The 17,720-nt window shown below is 47.0% G+C and overlaps 1 protein-coding gene across 1 annotated transcript in view; it reads left to right on the top strand.

Annotated features, from left to right (window-relative positions):
• Positions 1-17,720, top strand: part of NPC1 (NPC intracellular cholesterol transporter 1) — a 49,210-nt gene that overhangs the window by 26,649 nt on the left and 4,841 nt on the right. Inside the window, exons 9-20 of the mRNA XM_082640434.1 lie at positions 113-339; positions 3,288-3,388; positions 5,593-5,695; positions 8,562-8,751; positions 9,190-9,372; positions 10,144-10,258; positions 12,406-12,533; positions 12,629-12,769; positions 13,916-14,005; positions 14,409-14,599; positions 14,917-15,032; positions 15,684-15,813. Of these exons, the coding sequence (XP_082496560.1) occupies positions 113-339; positions 3,288-3,388; positions 5,593-5,695; positions 8,562-8,751; positions 9,190-9,372; positions 10,144-10,258; positions 12,406-12,533; positions 12,629-12,769; positions 13,916-14,005; positions 14,409-14,599; positions 14,917-15,032; positions 15,684-15,813 (1,715 nt within the window). The remainder of the gene's footprint in view (positions 1-112; positions 340-3,287; positions 3,389-5,592; positions 5,696-8,561; positions 8,752-9,189; positions 9,373-10,143; positions 10,259-12,405; positions 12,534-12,628; positions 12,770-13,915; positions 14,006-14,408; positions 14,600-14,916; positions 15,033-15,683; positions 15,814-17,720) is intronic.

Below are 17,720 nucleotides of genomic sequence, written 5' to 3'. Positions count from 1 at the left end.
TTTCGCCAAATACTCTTTACCTTCTGACCCCTCCGGGTGATAACGGTTAGTCAACCTCTGAGGGAAACCTGATACATTTCTGGGTTTGTTTATTTTCAAAATCATCCTTCAGGTTCTTGACTTCCAGACAGCCATCGAGAACATTACTGCATCTTACAACAATGAGACTGTGACTCTCCAGGACATCTGCTTGGCCCCCCTCTCACCATATAACAAGCACTGCACCATCATGAGCGTGTTAAATTACTTCCAGAACAGCCATTCCGTGCTGGACCACAGAGTAGGAGACTACTACTTTGCGTACGCGGATTACCACACACACTTCCTGTACTGCGTTCGGTAAGTGGCGGGGACAGTCCTTCCTTCATTCCTCCAACATTGGAGCCCTTGCTGTGGCCACACGCCGCTGTAGGTACTGGAGCCCCAGCAGGGATAAACAGCGGGATCCTCCCGGCAAAGCCTTCGTTCTAATGAAGGGAGGCAGAGGGTGAACGGTAGCCGCTGGCCCTGACGCCCGGGTTGAGATGGTGCCAGGTCGAGGCGATGCTGTGGGGAAAGGAAGCTGGGCGAGGGCGGGGAGTGCAGGGGGCGTGCTCCTCTCGGTGCAGCGGAGACCTGCTCAGCAGAAGGGAAGACAGAGGCCTGGGAGAGTTGGGGTGGGGGGGTGGGGGGAGTGTTCCGTGTAGACGGGCAGCAGGTACAAAGGCCCTGGGGCGGGGCGTTCATGGTGTGTCATTGAGGAACAGCAGGTACCACTCAGCCCCTGACTCCCGCCTGGATTGATAACACATAGTTGCATCTACCACACCACCCCAGGCATTCCTGAGCTGGTTAAATAGTGCAAAAATAGAAGCCTGTAGTGCTTTTTCTTGTCTTTCAAGTATAAATTTATTTCATGATACTGAGTTTTTAGAACGTACAGCAGCCCCTCGAGGAGTGGGGGCTGGGTTAGAGCGCAGTTAGATCGGAGGGCACTGAAGCTGCTTCCCCTCGGAGGCTCGACTGGCTGGGCAGGGTGCGTGTGTGGCTTGAATTAGACACAGAGAAGCCGTGCTTGGTGACCTGTGAGGTGATCTTTAGGCCTGTCCCGCGGCAGGAGGAGCGGCTTGCGGCTGCTGTCTCTGGATGCCATGTACCTTGGCCTGATATCTGGCCCAGAGACAGCTGTTCAGCCAATCAGACCACCACTGTGGCTGTTTCTTTCTTTCTTTTTTTTTTTTTTTTTGCGGTACGCGGGCCTCTCACTGTTGTGGCCTCTCCCATTGCGGAGCACAGGCTCCGGACGCGCAGGCTCAGCGGCCATGGCTCACGGGCCCAGCCGCTCTGCAGCATGTGGGATCTTCCCGGACCGGGGCACGAACCTGTGTCCCCTGCATCGGCAGGTGGACCCTCAACCACTGCGCCACCAGGGAAGCCCTGGCTGTTTCTTCATTATGGAAGCAGAGAAATTATTCCTTGTCACCTGTGGTTTGGTGACCTTAGGTTCCGTCTCTTTTTGTTACTGGAATATGACTGACTCTAGGTGGTTGGGCTGTGTTTACTCTCTTCAGGATGTCACATCTATAAACACAAGCCCGTGAAACAATAAGTGTAGCCCGTGTACCCAAAGCAGTGTTCTCCGAAGGACAGGTGGTACAGGGCAGCCACGGGCAATTGGAAAAAAAGGTTCAGTATTATTTAACTTTAATTTTTAAAGAAAAAAGTTATTTTCTCTTTGTTTGTTTTACAAAATAAAAATCAACAGAATTTTGGCCGCAGGGGAGACGCATGAGATGGGTGTTTTGCCCGAGGGGAGCGTGGTTCACACAGGTGTGGAAACGCCACCGTGAGCACCTCCTCTCCTGCGCAGCAGGGGTGTGTGTTGTCTGTGGTTCTGCTTGTGCGTCCCCAGCTCTCAGCTCCCTCCTCACCCTCCACCTTTCCCTGGGCTGTTCCCCCTGGGGGCACGCAGGCCCTGCAGGAGCCGGGCTGGCCCAGAACCAAGCACAGACCTCCTGCTTCCTCCGCATCACATGATGGCATCAACGCCTACCGCTTATGGGATGCCTGGACTCTTCCTCATGTAACTCTTGTGGGTTTTAACCTCAACATGAGCCCTCAAGCCTGCAGTGTGGCGGCAGAGCCCCACATGTGTGGGTTGACAGGACTCAGCTTCTGTGCAGCCCTGAAGCCCTGCTGTTCGCCCCCAGCAGTGACCTGACCTCCAGGACCTGAGCCTGTCCCTTGTCCCTCGGCGCTGAAGGGCGGTGGTTCACATTATATACACATTATTATATATATATATACCTTCACGTGTGCCCAGGTTCCGCCTGACTTCTGTGCTAAAATGCTGGTTCCCTGTCACCGGTTGTCTGTCTGTCTCTCGTGCACTGCTGGCGTCCCTGGCCTGGTCTCCCTGCTTCTTTCTTTCCTACTTCCAGACCTCCTTCCACTTTGCCACCGGAGTTATCTTTGTCAAACAGCTCATGACCTCCCTTTTGCCCAAACCTGATTGTTCCCCAGTGCCTACAGGATAAAAATCCAAACTGCTTAGCACGGCGCCTACCCCTTTTTTCCACTGCTTCCCTCTTCCTTCCTAGCCCCACCCCCTGCCTGGGAGGCCCCCCTTCATGGGTACCCCATGCTCTAGACCCAGGACTTCCTGTGGTCCCTCAGGCCACCGTCCACTCTATCCCCTCCTGTACCTGTCCTCACGCTCTTTCTTCTCTTCCCGCCAGTGTGGTGTGTGGAAGCCCTCACTTCCTCCCTCCCAGGTGAAGCCCCCCTCAGCCTTAGAGACCTGGTCTGTACAGCTCTTCTCTTTTTTTTTTTTTTTTTTTTTTGCTGTACGCGGGCCTCTCACTGTTGTGGCCTCTCCCGTTGCGGAGCACAGGCTCCGGACGCACAGGCTCAGCGGCCATGGCTCACGGGCCCAGCCGCTCCGCGGCATATGGGATCCTCCCAGACCGGGGCACGAACCCGTATCCCCTGCATCGGCAGGCGGACTCTCAACCACTGCGCCACCAGGGAGGCCCTACAGCTCTTCTCTTTACGGTGGCGGTTTTCCCCACGGATTAGCGGCCCCCTCCTCTGTGCAGCAGGTGACATCAACCACATTGCGCTGCACGTGCCTGCCTCTCAGTGATGCTGAGCTCCCAAAAGCAACTACTGAACTGTTGTTATTCATCCAGGGAACCAACCTCAGGCCCACATTCTTAATCCGCCTCATGACTGCTGCGTAAATGTTTAGGTCTCTGTGACGTCTTAAGGTTGTTCTAATCGGGTGGTGTTTTCTGAATTCTTGGCAGGGCTCCCGCCTCCCTGAATGACACCAGTTTGCTCCACGATCCTTGCCTGGGGACCTTTGGTGGACCAGTGTTCCCGTGGCTTGTGTTAGGAGGCTATGATGGTGAGAGAAGCTTTTACTTTTCCTGCTAGATAACGTAGTCTTGGTTCTGTCATTAACAGTCAAGTGGTAATTAACGACGATTTCATCTATCGAGCACTCTTATTATTTACCCAGTATATTGGGTCCCAAATATAATATTTCCTTTGGCTTTGGGTTTTATTGTGCATTTGAAGGAAGTGGTGTTAGCCATTTTTAGGTTACTCTTGGGAAAGCTGTCGACAGCTAAGGACGTTTTCCCAGAGTAATGCCATTGTGTACATCCACGTAATACATTGCTCCGTTTCAGGGAGTTCATGGAACCCTTGAAACTCCTTGAGAGAGCCCCTGTGGAGTCTGTGGCCCTCTGGTTAAGAACATCTGTAATGGGGGAGAGAGAATATGTGAAATGGGGGAAAGAAACAAAGTGGATAGATTTTTTCCTTCTAAACCAGTTGGCTAAGAATTCAAACACTTTTATAGTGGGAGAGGCTGTGGGTTTGCTCTTTGCTGGTTCCTGCAGCACCTTGGAGCAGATTATATTAGGTATGATGGGGTAATGAATCATGTGACAGCTTTGGCATCTGAAGCCTAATTACAGGCAGCCTAACAGGTTTTTCTCCAGCCTAATGAAGAAGCCAGATGTTCTTCTCCTCATCCAGTGGGAAGGGAGAAGTTGTGAGCTGTATTTAAATTTTACTCTGCCTTATGTAACACAATGTGGTTTCTACTCAGTGGGGAAAAGATGGTGTCACCAGCTGGGTAGCCACAGCCATCAAAATTAAATTTGTTCTCTACCTTATTCCTTCCACCAGAGTAAATTCCGATGGAACAAAGATTACAATATAAGAAGTGAAACTATTAAAGTACTAGCAGAGAATGCAGGATGAATTTTTTAAAATAATTTTTAAATGGAGAAGGCATTTCTAAGCAGGACAGACAATGCAGAAGCCACAAAAGGAAACACTGATGAATCTGACTGCATGAGAATTTAAAATTCCTGTGTAGAGAACAAACATAAAGTTTAAAAAACAGACAAACAGCCAACTGGAGAGAAAAAAAAAGTTAGTATACATAACAGACAGCATTTCCTTAATACGTGGAGAGCTCTTGGAGAAAAGAGAGAAGGTCAGCCACCCAAAAGAAAAGTGGGCAGAGCCGTATGAGTGTTAACAGAAGAAGAAATACAAGTGGCTTTCAGTTACATGGGGAAAATGCTGAACCTCACTGCAAATTAGTGAAATGCCTCTCACTTCAATCTTTTACATAAGAGATTAGCAAAGATCTAAGTGCCTGATAAAATCTTTTGTGGATGAATGTGGGGAAACCACATTGTTGGTGGAAGTATAAATGGTTGCTAGAATATAAGCTCCAGGAAGACCGAGATTTTTATCTCCTTTGCTCACTGATGTATCCATGGTCTCTAAGATAATGTCTGGCACAGAGTAGGTCTCAGTAAATATATTGTTGAAGAAAGAAATGAAAAACAGGATGGCCTCTTTGGAGGGCGGTTGGGGGGAATCTATCAAAATTAGAAATGCACATATTTTTTGATTCTGTGATGGTACTTATAAGAATTGATTCTACAAATTACATCTTACATATTGGAAATATCAGGTTATTCTTTGTAGTAATTCTGTATATAATAGCAAAAACATTTGCAAAGATAGCCATCAACTGGAGATTGGTTGAATTACACTAGGAAATATCATACAGCAGAAAAAAGAATAAGGACGCTCTCTGTGTAGTAAAACAGAGCATTCTCAGGACGTGACTTTAAAAGCAGCACTTGCAGAAGGGTGTGTCAGTGCTTGTGTAAACAAGGAGGGAAGGGGAGACTGTGCTCATGCACGTGGACCGCGGCTGGAAGGAGTCACAGTGCCACGGTGTGGGGAGGAGAGCTGAGACACAGACGGGGGCTCAGGGAGGAGAGAGGCTTGTCCCTGAACACCTTTCCGCTCTGTTTGAAATTGTCACCATGCACGTGCCGTGTAGTAATGATGATAAGAATGACAACTGTGCCTACTTCCACACGAGGGTCCTTTTTCTTCATTAGCTGAACCACACGGGCACCAGATCTCCTGTTGTGTTCCTCGAGCTCAGGTGTGTATAGGCTCCAGCCCCATGAGAAACCAGGCACCTAACTGGCTTGTGATTTTCCCCTCGTATTGATCTAGTTTTCTGCAAGGTTGTAATCTGCTTTTTGATGTCACCTTTTTCCTTTCTAGATCAAAACTACAATAACGCCACAGCCCTGGTGATTACCTTTCCTGTCAATAATTACCGTAATGATACAGAGAAGCTCCAGAGGGCCCAGGCCTGGGAAAGAGAGTGAGTCGCTCACAGGGTCTAAACAAGCTGTTCTTTCTGCGGGGAGGTGGGCCGTAGCAGGAGGCATTTACACTTAGTTCAACTAAATTAACCAACAGCAGATCTAAGTTATGCCATTTGTTTCACTTGGTACTGGTGGCGCTACGAAAAAAAAATCTAGAAATAAATTTACCTATAAACATTCTTTTAATACATATCCCTGCAACAAGAATGCAAAAGTATCCATGCGGAAATGTTCCTTGCATTATTTTCTAACAGCAAAACCTGAGCAAGCTGAGTGTATATTAGTAGGGAGAAGTACAGTAGAATATTATTTCGTCATTAAAGATGGTGAGATAAATAAATGGTTCAAGATAGTAAATAAAAACTGCAGTCAGCATGTTTGGACAAATATATGCTATGCATGCCATCCATGCCTAGAAAAGATATCAAAAAATGACCTGGGAACCGGTTAGCTGTGGTATAACCTCTAGAGAATGGGAAGAGGGGACCGAGGAGGACAGGGACTCTGAACAGCTTTGTTGGGATATAATTCATATACCATACAGTTCACCCATTTAAAGCGTACAGTTCAGTAGCTTTTAGTATATTCACAGATGTGTGCAAACATCACCATGGTCAATTTTAGAACATTTTCTTTACCACAGAAAGAAATCCCGTCTCCTTTAGTAGTCACCCTCCTAATACCCAGCCCTACACATCCACCAATCTACTCTCTGTCTCTAGATTTTCCTATTCCAGACTTTTATATGAATGGAATCACGTACGTGGACTTTTGGGTCTGGCTTCTTTCAGTTAGAATAATGTTTTCAAGATTCATCCGGGCTTCCCTGGTGGCGCAAGTGGTTGAGAGTCCGCCTGCCAATGCAGGGGACACGGGTTCGTGCCCCAGTCTGGGAGGATCCCACATGCCGCGGAGCGGCTGCGCCCGTGAGCCATGGCCGCTGAGCCTGCGCGTCCGGAGCCTGTGCGCCGCAACGGGAGAGGCCACAACAATGCGAAGCCCGCGTACCGCAAAAAAAAAAAAAAAAAAAAAAAAAGATTCATCCAAGTTGTAGCATGTGTCAGTACTTCGTTCCTTTTTATGGCTGAAGAATATCCCATCCTGTGGATATACCACATTTTTTAAATTTATTCATTAGTTGATGAACATTTGAGCTGTTTCTACCTTTTGGCTATTAGGAATAATACTACAAACATTCGTATACAAGTTTTTGTGTGAACATGTTTTCATTTCTCTTGGATGGTATATATCCAGGAGTAGAATTGCTGGGTCATACGGTAACTCTCAGGAACTGGCAGACTTTTTTCCAAAGCGACTGCACCAATGGGACTTCCCTGGCAGTCCAGTGGTTAAGGCTCTGCTTCCACAGGTTGGGGAACTAAGATCCCACATGCTGTGTGGCGCAGCCAAAAAAAAAAGTGACTGCACCATTTTACATTCCCATCAGCAGTGTATGGAGGTTTCAGATTCTCCACACCTCACCAACCCTTGTTTATTATTTGACTTTTTGATTCTAGCTATCGTAGTGGGTGTGAAGTGGTATCTCATTGCAGTTTTTTTGTTTTGTTTTTTCGTCCACACTGCACAGCTTGCGGGATCTTAGTTCCCCAACCAGGGCTTGAACCGGGCCACGGCAGTGAAAGCACCAAGTCCTAAGCACTGGACCACCAGGGAATTCCCTCATTGCAGTTTTTATTTGCATTTCCCTGATGACTAATGAATTTGAGCATCTTTTCAGGCACCGATTTGTATAACTTCTTTGGAAAAATGTTTCTTCATATCCTTTGCCCACTTTTTTGACTGGGTTATTTGTAGTTTTATTATCAAATTATAAGAATTGCTATATATTCTACAAGTCCCTTATCAGATGTATGATTTTCAAATATTTTCTCCCATTCTCCAGTCTGTGTTTTTGCCTTTCTTGATGGTATCCTCTGAAACACAGAAGTTTTTAATTTCAGTAAAGTCCAATTTATCTATCTTCTTTTGTTATTCATACTTTTGGTGTCATAGCCAAGAAACCATTGCCTAACCCAAGGACCTAGACATTTACACCTTTGTGTTCTTCTGAGAGTTTTATAGTTTTAGCTCTTACATTTAAAAGGTCTTTTATCCATTGAGTTAAGAGTTAATCTTTATACATGGTGTGAGGTAAGGGTCCAACTGCATTTATTTGTATATGGCTCTCCAGTTGCCCCAGACCATTTGTTGAAAAGATATTCTTTCCCCCATTAATAGTCTTGCCACCTTTATTGAAAATTAGGTGAAGGCAGATACATGGCATATTTCTGGACTCTTAGTTCTGATCCTTTGATCTGTATGCCTGTCTTGCCTTGTGCTGGTAACCACACTGTCTTGCTTACTATTGGTTTGTATTAAGTTTGAAATTGGGAAGTGTGAATCTTCCTACTTTGTTCTTCTTGAAAAAGAAGATTTGGGCTATTCTGGGCCCCTCGCAATTCCATGTGAATTTTAGAACAGCTTGTCTTTCTACAAAAAAGTCAGCTGGGATTCTGATAGGGATTGCATTGAATCTGTAGATCAACTTTTAAATTTTTTGCTCCATGAGCATATGTCTGTAGTATAATATACTTCATTTAGAAATCTTTTTTAGTAAAAAAGAAGTGAGACCATGAAGCAGTTTTTAAACTTGTTCTAAACCTGTTTTAAATACTGGAAAACTCAGCATGTCTGGAACTTCGTAATCTGGAAGTGTCCTACCTTCTCCTTGCCAGTGTAGAAGGTCCTAATGAGGTATAAGGGTTAAGTGTGGCTTTTGTGTCATAGAAGTTAAGAAGAAGTTCCTTACTTAGTTGTCACTAAGTTTTAACTAAAAATACAAAATTTTGCTTACCCTTTTAGGTTTATTAATTTTGTGAAAAACTACAAGAATCCAAATCTGACCATTTCTTTTAAGGCTGAACGAAGTATTGAAGATGAAATAAACCGTGAAAGTAACAGTGATGTCTTCACTGTTCTAATCAGCTATGGCATCATGTTTTTATATATTTCCATAGCCTTGGGGCATATCAAAAGCTGTAGCACGTTTCTGGTAAGTGGGGTGTGTAGGTGTGTGTGTGTGTGTGTTAGAGGGAAATGGCAGTACACAGCGTGATGGCATGTTTTTGCCTCTGCTTAATCCTAATTCATTATGTTCAGAACTGCCTTAAATTGTCCTGTGTTTTACTTGTTTGTCACATTTTCTGCTTCCTGCATCTGTTTTCTTCAGTTCCAATTTCTTATCTTCAACTTAAAGTTTATTTCACATAATCCAGTTTTTTTTCTAACATGCCATCACCTAAGAATGTAGGCTGATAAAATATGTTGCTAGGGAAGACCTAGACAACTTTTCGTATCTTCTCTCAAACCGGGAACTGTACTTTTAAATCTAGATGGGCAGTATCCAGGTAAAGAGGTGAAAATGAGGACCTTTTAGGAACAGGACAAAAAACACCCTAAATGAGGATTTATGTCTTTGTGGCATCTGCAGGTGGATTCGAAAATCTCCCTGGGCATCGCGGGCATCCTGATCGTGCTGAGCTCGGTGGTGTGCTCCTTGGGCATCTTCAGCTACATCGGGATCCCCTTCACCCTCATTGTGATAGAAGTCATCCCGTTCCTGGTGCTGGCTGTGGGAGTGGACAACATCTTCATTCTGGTCCAGACCTACCAGGTGCATTTCAGAGTCTCACAGAGTCTGACCGAGTACCAGACTCCACATACGGCTGTTCAGCTCCATGCAGAGTATTTGAGTGTGACACGTGGAGACGTCGTTTCCGTTCCTCTGTGTTGCTTATTGGTGCCTGTAACTTGTTCTGGACATTTTGAGACCAAGAAGATTGAGACCAACATTCTCTTTGGTTGGTGGCATAGATATAAAGTGAGAATTTGGTTTTAAAATATGTGCAACATGTGTGCAAAAAGGGCTAACACACTTGTGGAAAATATTTTGGGCACAACAGCTATTAAAATGATTCTCAATATAGTGTAGAAGAATGAGGGATTTGTCAGAGGTGCCACTAAAAGGCAAAAGGTCAACACAGGACCCACTGATGTAAAAAATGACGTCAATCCGTTGGTTCTCCCAGGGTCCCTTGTCCTGTAGCGCTTACCTGGGCAAAGACCCAGTGGCATGTAGGAGTGTTATTTAAAGGTCCAGCCACCTGCAGCCTGCGTTGCATGTATTTTCCTGATAACCTGATGCAGTCCTTCCTTTAGATTCTCACCTGTTACCTGGCTCCGGGCTTCAGAAATATCCCGAATGAATCAACATGAGAAGTTTGGGGTCCTCCGCTTTATTGTATAAAGTTTACAAACAACAAGTAGATGCTACTAATCATTTTTTATCATCAGGTTAACACAAGGCACCAAAGAAGCAAAAAGGTGGCATTGTAATTGAGAAACTTTAATGTCATGTGTTTAACTTTTTTTTTTTATTTTTAAGAGAGATGAACGCCTCCAAGGGGAGACGCTGGACCAGCAGGTGGGCCGGGTCCTGGGAGAAGTGGCTCCAAGTATTTTCCTGTCGTCCTTTTCAGAGACGGTAGCATTTTTCTTAGGTAATTACTCTTTGAATCTGCCAACCCTGAGGTTTGCTGAGCCTGGGTGTATCAGTATATGACCCTTTGCGTTCTTTTTTAAGTTTTATTCTGTGATTGGAAAGTGTCAGAGTGGAGCACGAGAAAAATTGGTGGCAGTATCCCAGGTGCCATTAGCAAGTGTCTTCTTTTTTTAAACTACTTTCTTCCTTTCTTTCTTTCTTATTTATTATTTATTTATTTATTTATTTATTTTTATTGTTTGTTTGTTTGTTTGTTTTTTATTTTTGCGGTACACGGGCCTCTCACTGCTATGGCCTCTCCCGTTGTGGTAGCACAGGCTCCGGACGCGCAGGCTCAGCGGCCATGGCTCATGGGCCCAGCCGCTCCGCGGCATGTGGGATCCTCCTGGACCGGGGCACGAACCCGTGTCCCCTGCATCGGCAGGTGGACTCCCAACCACTGCACCATCAGGGAAGCCCTATTTATTTATTTTTAATTTTTAATTTCTTCAAATTTTGGCCACACCACGTGGCATGCAGGATCCTAGTTCCCCCACCAGAGATTGGACCCGCGCCCCAACCTGTGCCCCCCCACCAGTGGAAACATGGCATCCTAACCACTGGACCACCAGGGAATTTCCAGCAAGTGTCCTCCTTATCACATTGTTTCAGGATGGTGTTGATGCTGGGGTTCAGATACCTAGGACTCCTCCCCCTCCACGTTTAGGGCACCCATGGCGAGTGCTGGGGTTTGAAAATAGCACTCTTGAAGGACAGCCACAGAGTCCTTCCCATCACAGCACTCTCGGCAGCAACTCCAAAATCACAGGCGTTATTAGCTCGCAAGGTGTTTGCCACTGTTCCGAAAGGCAGTCTCCCCACCTCTGCACACACAGGTCACTGGGAAGCAGCCTCGTAAATGAGCAGAAGTTCTTCAATCTTTCCTCAATACAAGGAGCCAGAATAAGCTGGCACAAAACCCAGCACTTCTGTATTCTTTCGTGTGGAGAAATCGGTAGTCTTACCAGCAGGGCACTCCCCACCCCCATGTATGGCATGTAGTAAGAGAAAACTGATCACATCCTCTGCAGAGGATGCTGATTAGAATCGCCCAGTAAGTCCAGGGAAGACACACTATCCGTGGGTTCCAATGGAAATGCCTGCAGGGGCCACCAGGTCATCTTACAGGGGGCCATGGGAGGGACATCGTATGTGTGGTCTTTGGACACAGACACGCCATTAGCATATATCATCCCCCATTTCCACAAAGCAGTGCACTGTGAAACAAACCTGTGGCTCTTTTGGTTTCTTCTGATGGATACAGATGCAAAACAGTTACTTCCTCTTTTTCTATTATAAAAAAAACCCAGTGCAAGTGTGTTGGTGATAGCAGCTGACCCTGGGCCTCAAGGTTGGAGTGACTTTGGGGGGACAGGAGGAGCAGCGGGGACCGTGGCACCCAGAGTCTGGGCTCCCATCTGCAAGAGGCAGCTATGTGTTGCTGGCCCAGTGCTGCCAGGTCCAATTTTTTTCTCAAGCGACGCTGTGAATCTAGATTTTTTTTTCTCTCAAGTGACACTGTGAATCTCATTGTTAAATATTGGCTACTTATTTTTTTAAAACTTTTTAAATTCTAAAATGGGTTTATATATATCTGGCCCATGGGCAGCCAGTTTTCAGCTTCTGAGTCTTAGCCTGGAGGACGCTTGGAGCATCCTCATTTGTAACTAAACCGAGAGACTGACTGGATGATATAATAGCAGATGGGAAATACCATCCCTCTTGTGGACTGAAACGTAGCAGGTGGTATAAGAAATGGCCTGTGTTAATGGATCTCAAATGTGAAAGTGCATGCATTTGCTTGGAGAGCTTGTTAAATTATAGAGTTGGGATCACAGAATTCTGAACAGTAGAATTAGGGTTGAATTCCCATTGTCTTGATAAAGTAGGATGGGGCCCGGTCCCTGGAACGTACATTTTAACCTCCCCAGGTGGTTCTGGTGTGACACCCGCAGACTGCGCAGAGTGCCTTTGGGTGGGAGGATTGGGGGGATTCTTCTTGTGGGATTGGCCTGCTCTGGTGCTGCGTGTTCATACGTGCATGTGCCTGTGAGGCCTGCTGAGCCCTCAGCTGGGAAGGACGTGGCTGCTCTCTTCTCCCCGCAGGAGGCCTGTCCGTGATGCCGGCTGTGCACACCTTCTCTCTCTTTGCGGGGATGGCGGTCCTCATTGACTTCCTCCTTCAGATTACCTGCTTTGTGAGTCTCTTGGGGTTAGACATAAAGCGGCAAGAGGTAAGTTGTCATCAGGCGTGCAGCCTGTTTCATCTGAGTCTAGAATCTAGATGAGGCGGCTGGAGGGTGACCTCTGTTCCTCTTCATCCCCTCAGAAGAACCGGCTGGATGTCCTCTGCTGTGTCGGGGGCGCGGCAGACAGAGCAGGCATCCAGGCCTCGGAGAGCTGCTTATTTCGCTTCTTCAGAGACGCCTATGCTCCACTTCTGCTTAAGGACTGGATGCGGCCCATTGTGGTAGGAGCCTGTCTGTGGTTTTTCTCCCCAAACAAAGTTGTCACATGCCTTCTAAGAAATCAGAGTGCTTGGGAAGGATTCTGACAGCTGTTAAGTGTGTGTGTGTGTGTATACAAGAATGCAGAAGCAAATATATACAAATATATAAAATATTTTTAGCAGGCAATATAAGCAAGAGTTTCTGTTTTAAGTTGGTTGTTTTGTTTTTAAATAATTACAGATTCGTAGAAAGTCACAGAGGTAGTGCAGAGAAGGACCCAGCTGCCCTTTGCCAGTTTCCTCCCAAGGTCTTACATAATTGTAGTTCAATATCAAAACCAAGAGTTCGACATTGGCACAGTGTATGTGTCCAGTTCTGTGTCAGTTTATCACATGTGCAGATTCGTGTAAGCACCAAGATATAGATCTGTTCCATCACCCTCGTCCTGCACCTTCAGTGTCACCCACCTCCCTCCCCTGCACTGTCCCTCATCCCCAGCAACCATGCAAGAGCATTTTGTAGTACAGTTTACACACTGGATATAACCAACAGCTATAATCTATCACATTTCCACTAAAAGAATGTAAATTCATTCCAGTAAAAGTAATAGTAACACCTAACATTTACTGAACACTTAATATCTGGTATTGTGCTCAGAACCAGGTACTACACTAAATTCTGGATTATCCCTAGAATTTTCTCATTTAATCCACAAAATTATCTGATGTTACAAGTCTTATTTTTCCTGTTTTATTGAGGAGGAAATAGAAGCTAAGAGAGGTTAAGTGACTTCCTCAGGGTCACTCAGCTTGTAAGTGGCAGAGCCAGGATTTGAACCCAGGTGGCTTGACTATTGAGACCGTGACCTCGGCTACTGTCCCAGACTCCTTGTTATCTTAGCGTGTCATTTAAACTTGCTTTTCGTTTAGGAAAGTCCTGTTTTGTGTGTTTAAGATTTGATTTAGGGAGTTCCCTGGTGGTCCAGTGGGTAGGACTTAGCGCTCCCAGTGCAGGGGGCCCGGGTTCAATCCCTGGTCGGGGAAGTAAATCCTGCATGCATGCTGCAACTAAGACCCAGTGCAGCCATAAATAAATAAATAAATAGATAAATGATTTATGTTTTTAATCCTGATAACTCTAACTCTGTAACTCACTTCGCATTCCAGGTAGCGGTATTTGTGGGTGTTCTGTCATTCAGTATCGCAGTCCTGAACAAAGTAGAAATCGGCTTGGATCAGTCTCTGTCAATGCCGGATGTAAGACGCTTTCTTTTTTATTCTAACTCATTTAGCCCATGGTGAATGCATTTTTCAAAATACTCACGCGGGTGTTTCAGCTGATGTCCGCTTCTAAACGTGGGTGCTGGCAGGCTCTCCCGCACTGCAGGAACCTCCCCAGAGCTCTGCCCATGAGGCCCGGGCCTTCTGAGCTCACAGGCCTTGGGCATGGCTACAGAACGCGAGCAGCCGGTCTTGACCTCCTGAGGTGCCCTCCTGACGGTGGGACCAACTGGAAAAGCCCCTGGGCCCAGGGTAGGGAGGGGGCGCTGGCTGTGGAGGGAGTCAGGAACCTGGGCTTGAGGCATCTCGGCCAGGAGCCCCCCTCTCGCTTGCACAGGACGTTCACACTGTGTCCTGTTGTCCTCTCTCTCTCTCTCAGGACTCCTACGTGACGGATTATTTCCAGTCCCTCAATCGCTACCTGCACGCGGGCCCGCCCGTGTACTTTGTCGTGGAGGGAGGGCACGACTACGCTTCTCTGAAAGGGCAGAACATGGTGTGCGGGGGCCTGGGCTGCAACAATGACTCGCTGGTGCAGCAGATCTTCACCGCCGCCCAGCTGGACAACTAGTCAGTACCCCAGCCGCAGACGGGCTCCTGGCCCGGGACCTCGGCCTGAAACCTCTCTCTAAAGATAGCTTTTTCTGGAAAATCTATCTTGTACAATGTGGGTTGACTCTAGCTTTACCTAAGCAAAACCTTTTAAAGGGCAAATTTACCACCTCATATTCTGAAGCTTTTCCCATTAAGCACTAATGTGGTTTGTCTTCTGACTGGGTGGCATTAAAAGGTGTAGAAAAGGAAGTTTTGGATTTCAAGAAAAGGGACTGAAACTGAAGACTTCCTCCCTGTGGGGGCATCAGTAACCCTTTCTCTCCTTTCTCTAGTACCCGGATAGGCTTTGCTCCCTCGTCCTGGATTGACGATTATTTTGACTGGGTCAAGCCACAGTCGTCTTGCTGTAGAGTCTACAACAGCACAGATCGGTTCTGCAATGCGTCAGGTACTTGATCCTTTTCCAGATCTTTCCCTCTTTTCTGAAGAACTTTAACATTATAATTTAAAAATCATTTGCATTTTACCTCCACGTCCACCTGTTTGTCTGCCATTGCTGCATCTCATTCCCCTTGTCATCATCCCCTTCCTCCATTGTTCACTCTGGAGATACCTTGTTGTCCCCTTTCCAGCCCCCCATGAGGCTGCAGGCTGAACAAGGCCCAGGTCAGGGGACCCTGGTTTTCAGGTTTGTCATCTTTTCCCAACAATGCTGTTGGTCTCTCTTGGTTGGTATCTGGCCGTAGCTTCTCATGGGAGTGCTTTTCTTTGTTTATCACTGTTGCCATATGGTTTTGTAAAAGCGTTGAGTCTGTCCTAGGATTTTCTTGATAAAAACATGGATGTCCTGGGCTCTGATAATAACATACTGAGGTCGTCCTTAAAGCAGGAAACCTGCCTTGGGGAAGAAAATTTGTATAGCCTGTGTTAGATGAAGATGGGACCTCAAGTTTGACTGTGAAAACCATGTGTTTGAAGCTTTTGGATAAACAGAAGGATTCAGGAAAAGAATTCCCGTCACTTCTTTATCATTATTTTTAAATGTTTTAATATGGAGACCCATCCTTCTCACCGTGGCTCCCCCAACCTGTTTGCACAGTGGTTGACCCTGCCTGCGTCCATTGCCGGCCTCTGACTCCAGAGGGCAAGCAGAGGCCTCAGGGCGCAGACTTCATGAGGTTCCTGCCCATGTTCCTCTCCGATAACCCGAACCCCAAGTGTGGCAAAGGGTAAGTGACACGGAACCATTCAGCTCTGTGCCCGCTTCCCCTTTAATTTGCACTGGGAAGCTGGGGAGGGCTGGGGTGGGAATGGTGGGCGGGAAGGTCCTCTTCTCTGCCACTCCCCACCCTGTCCCGCAGAAAAACCAAAACGCCTTTAAAGAAAACTCCTCATCTTAAAAGAAAGTGGTTCTGGAGAACTTAGGGGCAGGATAGGAATAAAGACGCAGATGTAGAGAATGGACTTGAGGACCCGGGGAGGGGGAAGGGTAAGTTGGGATGAAGTGAGAGAGTGGCATAGACATATATACACTACCAAACGTAAAATAGAGAGCTAGTGGGAAGCAGCCGCATAGCACAGGGAGATCAGCTTGGTGCTTTGTGTCCCACTAGAGGGGTGGGATAGGGAAGGTGGGAGGGAGATGCAAGAGGGAAGAGACATGGGGATATATGTATACATATAGCTGATTCACTTTGTTATACAGCAGAAACTAACACAACATTGTAAAGCAATTATACTCCAGTAAAGATGTTAAAAAAAAGAAAACTCCTCCTCATTCTGGCCCGATTCCATCCTGGCCTGAGCATTCTGTCTCACGCGCCCCTCATGGCGGCGTGAAGGACACAGTCCTGTGCAGACCACCGGCAGGGCAGATCGCGGGGAGGGATGTGGGCGATTCAGGATGGGAAAAGGTTTGTCCAGTTGTGTCTGGGGCATATGGGGCCCTGCAGCTCTGCTCTGGTGATGTCACCCGGGATGAAGGTTTAGATTTTTTTTTTAAATTTATTTTTGGCGGCATTGGGTCTTTGTTGCTGGGCGCGGGCTTTCTCTAGTTGTGGCGAGTGGGGGCTGCTCTTCCTTGTGGTGCTTGGGCCTCTCATTGCGGTGGTTTCTCTTGTTGCGGTGCATGGGCTCCAGTAGTTGTGGCCCACAGGCTTAGTTGCTCCGCGGCATGTGGGATCTTCCTGGACCAGGGCTCGAACCCGTGTCCCCCGCATTGGCAGGTGGGTTCTTAACCACTGAGCCACCAGGGAAGCCCCGAAGGTTTAGATTCTTTTAGCCCCACTGTGCTTCTTGCCAGCCTGTCTGTACATGAGGTTATGGGCTGTCTGACTCCCCCATCTAGCCAGGCAGCCAGCTACCGTGGAAACAGGATCTCTGGCCCAGAAATAGCAAAGATGACTGAAGTCTGGAGTTGGGCAGATTTGGATGTTTTGGTAGGAAGGTGAGTGTCCAGGTGTACATTAGGTAAACGCTGGATATCCCTGTTCTTCATAAAAATACATAATGTGACCAGAGTCCCGTCAGTCATACATCTCACGTCTGTGTTTTGAGACCTAGACTAGGTACCATGGGAGGACTGTCCCTAAAAATAAAGAAGAAATGAACCCTGTAGCTTGGTCTCCTGGCAGACTGAATGCTCGGCTACATAAAAGAAGTCAGAATGAACTCACCTCGTAGGAGGGCAACAGACAGGGAGCCTCCTGTGTGCCAGGATTGTGCTAGGCACCTCACCGACAGTATTTCACTGACTCACCACACAGCCCCATGAGTAGGTGGTGGTATACCCTTTGCAGATGACACTGCAGCCCAAATTTAGTAATTCTACCCAGGGTTCCAGCGCTGAGGCCGACCTCATGGCGGTCTGACTCCAGGGCCCTTGTCCATTCGCGCCTCCTGTTACACAGCACTGCTGAGCAAACCCTGTAGAAGAACACACTGGGCTGTGAGCAGAGCCAGCTACAGAAACAGTAGCAGCTACGCATCAAAGAAACCAAAGCAGCAAAGAAAAGCCAGTGTGGGAAAGAATGAGCTAAACCTTCATCGCGCCTTTTCAGGGGCTTCCCTGTCCCTGAAATTGACAGCTGGTCTGATCCCTGAGTCCAGGGTCAGGTGACACCACTCAGCCTTGATG

Source organism: Mesoplodon mirus (genome assembly GCF_964341445.2).
Source record: "Mesoplodon mirus genome assembly, chromosome: 13".
NCBI classification, from domain to species: Eukaryota; Metazoa; Chordata; class Mammalia; order Artiodactyla; family Ziphiidae; genus Mesoplodon; species Mesoplodon mirus.
Note: the sequence above shows the minus strand (reverse complement) of the source record. Positions and strands in the feature narration are given on the sequence as shown.